This window comes from Mya arenaria, chromosome 1 (assembly GCF_026914265.1).
Source record: "Mya arenaria isolate MELC-2E11 chromosome 1, ASM2691426v1".
NCBI classification, from domain to species: domain Eukaryota; kingdom Metazoa; phylum Mollusca; class Bivalvia; order Myida; family Myidae; genus Mya; species Mya arenaria.
The window spans coordinates 63,120,588-63,128,435 of NC_069122.1; the positions used below are offsets into that span (position 1 = coordinate 63,120,588).

The window sequence follows — 7,848 nt, forward strand, 5'->3', positions numbered from 1 at the left end:
TTTTGTTCCCTAAACGCAACAAGTCAACTGATTAATACAAATTAATTCAATTCTATCTCCAAAATATTCGGCACTGCATTGTTAAATAAAACTACAAAGTTAAATTATATAACCAAATACCTTTCCCTCAAATATTTCACAAATTTATATTGATACTTTATATCAACAACAATGCATCACATACTGTATCTCTGACTGATTATTGATTTTCATTCTTGGCTAGAAAACAAAAAGTGAGCACAAAGCGTCTTCAGAAAAAGAACTTGTAAAGTATGCACCAGTCAATTGTAACCACGCTCCCCGCAGGGAATAGCAGGTACTTTGACTTCGGTCCAGCCAGTCCCACCAGCCAGCCAGCCAACCACCACAATCTCCCGGCATTGCGAGGACACTAGTTTTGGCTTCCATAACTTTAATGTTGATATTTTTATGTTTACAACACATTGAACAAGTCCAAAAAGGTAATATATAATGTGTTCGCTGAAGTTCTTTAGCTACGAGGACACCTGACAGGTTAAAACACAGCCCCCCCCCCCACTCCGCGTTATATCCCCAAGGAGCCCTGGTAACAATTGACTGGTGCATTATACGAGAGGAAATCAAAATTGTGCAGGCAAGATTGTTTTACCTACGGCGATGGTTAATCACAATGTCATTGAACAAAATGTACTTACACTGAGAGTGGCTCCAAGACTTTCTATGCACATAGGTAAACTATCATCTTATTCATAAACCAGATGCTGTGCACATATTCATACATTTGGCTTCATTTAGAATGAAACTTCATAAATAAGTATGCGCATATTTGATATTTTTTATCTCCATTTTGCAAAATTGAAAGTACAACTGCACATCCGGTAATATCTAAGAATACAAGAATTATTTTCAATTTCGAAATGCGTCCAAACAGTGGCGTATCCTCAGAACCACCCAAGGAATGCATTGCTTGGAACAACTGCACATCCGATAACATCTTAGAATTCAAGAATGCTATCCACACGCAGGTATTTCTACTTCTTGATAAGCACCCATAAACCGAGGCAGACAAGCAATCACCAGACTGTACACGATGCCTCGACAAAACACCCTACTAGCAAATTCAATAAAAGGGCAAAACCAGATAGGTCAAACGAAGTCAAAAGTGCACACACTGAATCTCGTCTTTTACGACGTCGTTGCATCATTGACGGCAGGCTCCGCGAGGAACAGTCGCCCGTATATACACAATACAAACAAGCAAAAAATACGTTTAGAAAAATACACCTTAAAGCTATTGAAGCTCAAGAAAAGTACTTAGACGAGCTTAACAAAACGACTGAGTTAGGCTACAGTTTTTTTGGAAATTCCTTCGGTCAAGAAATACCAAAAAGACAAACGTCTGTTTAGAGATTATCTATAACAACAACGACGACGTCGTACGTGGCGTCAGACAGGATTGGGTACTTCCCTCTTTTTACTACCTGGTGTATAAAGACGCGTTATAACGACGTCTTTCCAGTTGCCGTCATAGGGCACAACTTCCGTCTGTAAATTCCGGAAGTTTAGCACTTGCAAAAGATATATCACTCGTCACATTTCTTTCTTGACGACCTTCACTGTATGGTCGATAAAGTCTACTCAGATCCCCCAAATCCTTACCATCGACGGTGAGCATATCATTCAACAAGTCACATCCATTACTCATCTTGGTAGTCCGCAGGATTCAAACTTAAAATGTACGGATGCATAACACAACGCATTCAAAAAGCAAGCAAATGCGCTCGTTTCAATGGTCGGACAGGGTGTTCACTCTTTTTGCAGCTTATACCAAAAGATAATAGTCCCGATGACACTTTCGGATCTGAGTTATGGAACAAAATGACCGTAAATGACACAGACAGTCGATCTATTTCAAAATTTTGTGGCAAAGAAGTGCAAGGCTTTCCTTTGCAAGTCAAATCCGATATGTCGGAATCTTAGCCGACATTGTAGCCAGTTCGATAAACGCAAACTGACGTTTTTGTTTAAAAAAGTAAGTTTGTTTCAATATTGTATAACGAAAGAAATATTGTATGTATTTATAAGACAATAACTCTGTGAAACTTGGTTTTATCCCGGATGTATGCAGAATACTCACAAAGTACAAGTTGCATGTTTTACTTAATGAGTGCTTTACAACATTATAAGTAGATTAAAAGATTTTTATCTATATTTAAATACGAAGTTAAATCCTACAATATTTGTAAAAATATATTGACACCAATATGCTATAGTTTTGAACTGTACAATTATTGTATATATGTTCTTTGTCTATTAATGTTTGTATGTATTATGAATATCTCCAGCCATGGGGGAAAAAGGTGTTGAGTTGAGTTCAAAGGCCCATGTGCTGCAACTTTGATATTATCTTATGCTCAATATATCTGAATTTATCTAATATTATCGAATATTAAATATGTCTGAATCTATCTAATATTATCAAATATTCAATACATTTGAATCTATCTGATAGTATTAAATATCGAATATATCTGAATCTAACTGATACTATCAAAATTTAATATTCAATAGGTCTGATTTTAAAAACCAACGACATCAATATAGTGTTATAGGTAAGAACATGAAATTAATTTCATTAAATCAGTCATAAAAAAAGAAAATTACAAGTTAAAGTAAATTTACAAAATTAAAACATTAGTTTCGCCAGCTTCAAGGATCAAATCAGGTTTAGATCTTCATACAGAGGTCAAAATAGCACTACATTACATAAGTAGTCATCATTGCAGCGAACGTTTTGAAAATTCAACGTTTACTTTCAGAAGGTTTTTGAACATAAATTTGAACAAAAATTATATCTTTTGTCAACATGGTTCGATATAAGTGATATGTTAAATAAGATGTGTTCGAAAAGCCTATTGCAACTAGAAATTTATTTCCATTGTATTTGTTAATTTTAACAAATACAATGCAAAAGGATTGCGGCTTGATCTTTGATCTTCGCTTGGCTATCTGTTCAATAATTCAAAGCTATAAAAATAGCGTTCTACGTAATGTGCGTGACAAAACTTAAAAAAGAATTAATTTCAACTCTCGAACTAAGGTTGGTTGTGGGTCGTTCAAAAAGAAGCATTTTGCGTAATGTGCATACCTGATCACCTGAGATAGTTAAAAAAGAATACGTATTTGGGAAAAGTTCTGATAAAATGAATGATTTATAAAGTAATGAAAGTTTAAAATGGTGATTTGTTTTATATAAAGCATTTTTTAAATTACATTATGCCGAGTTACAACTTTTTTGCCACAACCCGTATATTGTTTGAGCAGTTACTGGCATCAAAATATATCCAAGATAATTGTTATTCACCCGCTGGAATTTTGCTTCAACCAAAACGAAAACAATATCGTTTATATTTCAGGAACGCATAGCCACATGTTTATTCAGCATCTTCAACGAAATTTGAATGAATACAGAATTTCCCATTTTTCATGGAACCTTCGGAACATCGACAATGATAAATACGTATCGCTTAGAACGATAGAAAACAACAAAGACAAGGCGTTCAGATAATACTTGTTCAGTCACCGCCCGGATGTCAAGCAACTTCCAGACAGTGAGCATGTAGCAATGATGTACCGAGGTAAAACTGGGAATTACCCGGTGAAACTTCAAAAGAGAGAGACGGAACACCCTCAAATGATGGGGTTCAAAGATAAAAAAGGGAAACACCCGGTAAAACATCAGAAGAGAGAGGCGGAACACCCTTAAGTGATTATATACGGAGGTAAAACTGGCAATAACCCGGTTAAACTTCAAAGAGAGAGGCCGAACCCGCTCAAATGATGACGTTCAAAGATAAAAATGGAAAACACAAAATAAAACATCAGAAGAGAGAGGCGGAACACCCACAAACGATGATGTACGGTGGTAAAACTGGGAATTACCCGGGGACACTTCAAAAGAGAGAGGCGGAACGCCCTCAAATGATGGGGTTCAAAGATAAAAAAGGGAAACACCCGGTAAACATCAGAAGAGAGAGGCGAAACACCCACAAGTGATGATATACGGAGGTAAAACTGGCAATAACCTGGTAAAACTTCAGAGGAGAGAGGCCGAGCCCCCTCAAATGATGGGGTTCAAAGATAAAAAAGGGAAACACCAAATAAAACATCAGAAGAGAGAGGCGGAACACCCACAATTGATGATGTACGGAGGTAAAACTGGGAATTACCCGGGGACACTTCAAAAGAGAGAGGTGGAACGCCCTCAAATGATGGGGTTCAAAGATAAAAAAGGGAAACACCCGGTAAAACATCAGAAGAGAGAGGCGGAACACCCACAATGATGATATACGGAGGCAAAACTGGCAATAACCCGGTAAAACTTCAAAGGAGAGAGGCCGAGCCCCCTCAAATGATGGGGTTCAAAGATAAAAAAGGGAAACACCAAATAAAACATCAGAAGAGAGAGGCGGAACACCCACAATTGATGATGTACGGAGGTAAAACTGGGAATTACCCGGGGACACTTCAAAAGAGAGAGACGGAACGCCCTCAAATGATGGGGTTCAAAGATAAAAAAGGGAAACACCCGGTAAAACATCAGAAGAGAGAGGCGGAACACCCACAATGATGATATACGGAGGTAAAACTGGCAATAACCCGGTAAAACTTCAAAGGAGAGAGGCCGAGCCCCCTCAAATGATGGGGTTCAAAGATAAAAAAGGGAAACACCAAATAAAACATCAGAAGAGAGAGGCGGAACACCCACAATTGATGATGTACGGAGGTAAAACTGGGAATTACCCGGCGACATTTCAAAAGAGAGAGGCGGAACACCCTCAAATGATGGGGTTCAAGGATAAAAAGGGAAACACCCGGTAAAACATCAGAAGAGAGAGGTGGAACACCCACAAACGATGATGTACGGAGGAAAAACTGGCAATAACCCGGTGAATCGTCAGAAGAGAGAGGCGGAACCCCCTCAAATGATGGGGTTCAAAGATAAAAAAAGGGAAACACCTGATCAAACTTCAGAAGAGAGAGGCAGAACACCGAAAACTGATGATGTATGGAGGTAAAACGGGCAATTACCCGGTAAAACTTCAGAGGAGAGAGGCCGAACCCCCTCAAACGATGATATTCAAAGATGAAACTGGGGGTAACCCGGTGAAATTTCAGAAGAGAGAGGCGCAAAACCCACAAACGAGGAAACACAAAGATAAAACAAAGAATAACCCGGTGAAGGTTCAGAGGAGAGAGGCCGAACTCCCCTTAAATGATGTTTTACAAAGATAAAACTAGGAATAACCCGCTTGAACTTCAGAAGAGAGGGGCGGTACACCCACAGATGATAATATACAAAGATAAAACTAGGAAAAATGCGGTGAAACATCAAAAGAGAGAGGGCGAACCCCCTCAAAAGAGTGTATATGACGTACCGCAAGTAATGATGTATGGTAATAAATTCATCCCCTCGAAACTGCGACAAATTATGGTAAATAACAAACCACAGATGATGGTATATATTAAAGCGTTAATGGTGATGTTTTGTGATAAAATACGTCCTTTGAACCTTCGACAGAAATCGACAAATCATCCACAAATGATGGTATATAACGAACCACAAATGGTGAGGTATGGAGATAAAATACTCCCTTCGCAACTTCTGAAGTTATCTTTGGAATATCATCAGATTATGGTATATACCACCCCACAGTCGATGAGTTATAACGGCGAGAAAGATCATTTAACGAAACGGTATTTAAAAGAGCAACCAGAAGAACTGTCCTTGATAAACAAATTAAATGCAAGTAGTATTGAAACCAACAATTTGGAGTATTTTGATCCGTACATACATCTGTGGTTTTTAATTGCAGAATCTTTGTCTCTTAAATTCCCAGAGGAGGATGTGTATTTTAAGAGCTGGAGCCAGCGTATTGTCCTCTTTAATTATAGCCAGCTTAACAGAAGTAAATTCACAGAACTTTTCCCTTGATTACCACTGCACGTTATGATTGAAGAATTGTCTCTGACAAACATATTTCAAAACTTATTCTGGCAATTTAGTTTTGACCAAGCATTCATGAACCAAAAATTAGCCTTATCAGGAATGTCTGGATTTCCACAATTAAGCTTAAACAGAAAGAAAGATTTTACACTGAACTTGAGAAACATCAAACAATCAAAGTACCGGTAGTAGAGGAGAGTGTGATTTTAAGTTTCGACCATCCTGATTTGGTTGAAGGCCTTTATCGTTCAGGGCTATTTGAAAAGAGTAGGGAATATGTAGATGCTGGAAAGCATTTGTATTCATCACAAGAACAAGAGTTCATTACAGCCAAAGTCCAGGCCGCCATGGATATGATCAATTCTACAAATCCAGAGTTTTACCGCGCTATCCACCAAATTATTGGTTGCATAGCTTTCTACAAGGCAGAACACAGCGGATTTGCTGGAGGTACAATCAGTTCAGCTCTTGGGGTAATCTGGCTGGATCCTAGAGCCATCAGAGAGCAGTCTGTGGCCAACTATGCTAAATTGATAGTAAACGAGTTTATCCATTCGTCCCTTTTCCTTGCTGACATGGTACACGGGACCTACATCGACCGTAGTTTGCTCTCTCAGGCTAAGGTCTACTCGCCTGTACGCGAGGAATTAAGGGACTTCGATAAAACGTTCCATGCTTCGTATGTCACGACGGGTACGGTTCAATTAACAACATAAATACATAGAAAACGTTTATGTTTGGTGGAATTTCACTCATAAGTGTTACAACAGATGAATATTTATTGATTAGTATTGATGTTTATTTTTAACTTGGGCGTTTGAAAAGTGCAAGTTAATAAGCAGGTTTACGAAGGCTCATTTTCAGCCTAGCAAATTTGCATTATTATTCATTGTTTATCTTTATTTAAGGTAGGTGTTTTATTTTAAGAAACGATTAAAGCGTCACAGAGTGGATCGTAACAATCAAACTGGTAGTAATCACATACAAATTTATCTGGGTTTCAATCATTCTTTATTCATTTTCAGGTGTTACTATATTCCAATCGCGAGCAGGAAATTTAGAAAAGGCGAAGAGATACGCGGGAGCTTTGCGTGCCGCTGTAGACGGTTTGATTACAATTCAGAACGAGGCTGGTGTTCTGACCGTGTCCGGAGAGGCAATGTTACAATCCATGAACGATGTGCTGACTTTGATCAGAATAAAATAGATGCAGATGCTTGTGTAATACTACGGTCGAGTGTGTTCCTTTTATTTATGAATAGACAAATACAACGCATTCTGAAATTAGATATAATTTTAACATAAGAATGTGTGCAATAAGGTTGTCAATCTATTAAAAATGCTTTTTACTATTCTTCTAGCCATCTCACCATCGAATATGTCTAAAATTTCCGACTCCATAACTTGCTTCAATGCTTGAGACTGGGGTTTTGCGGTCTAGGTACAATCCTAGCCATCTGATAATCATCAAAGAGCTGTAGTGGCTTTCGGTCTTGTCCAGAACGTATTGATGCTGGTTTCGGTAGCCTGTATCTTCTTTAGCTTCAGCATCAGACGTGCCACCTTCAGTTCTCTCATCAGCACCCTAAGTATCATTGCCATCGTCCTCATTGTAGTTAACATCATTCATTATTGGCACTTCTGCGTCATGAGTTTCACCTTCTGCTCCTCCTCCTGTCACTTGCTGGTTGTCAACCAACTGCTCATTTGCAACTTCTGCACCTAAATTAAGGATTAACATAGAAGAACAAATAGCGTTGAACAACGGTAAACTTGAAACCCACAACAAAAATGGGAAGTACTTAAACATACAATATAATAATAAAAGACACAATTACCAATACAAAGAAATCGTAGACTTA

The 7,848-nt window shown here is 38.2% G+C and overlaps 1 protein-coding gene across 1 annotated transcript; it reads left to right on the forward strand.

Moving 5' to 3' along the window:
* Positions 1 to 3,349: 3,349 nt before the first annotated feature.
* LOC128231826 (uncharacterized) lies at positions 3,350 to 7,205 on the forward strand. Its single transcript, XM_052945045.1, has 2 exons — positions 3,350 to 6,679; positions 7,012 to 7,205. Exons 1-2 carry the CDS (start codon positions 6,334 to 6,336, stop codon positions 7,191 to 7,193), a joined length of 528 nt encoding a protein of 175 aa, XP_052801005.1. The 5' UTR covers positions 3,350 to 6,333; the 3' UTR covers positions 7,194 to 7,205.
* Positions 7,206 to 7,848: the final 643 nt, after the last annotated feature.

Coding starts and splice junctions, on each gene's coding strand:
- LOC128231826 (XM_052945045.1), top strand. CDS start 6,334: ATGGATATGATCAATTCTACAAATCCAGAGTTTTACCGCGCTATCCAC. Junction 6,680..7,011: donor TGCTTCGTATGTCACGACGG/GTACGGTTCAAT, acceptor ATTCATTTTCAG/GTGTTACTATATTCCAATCG.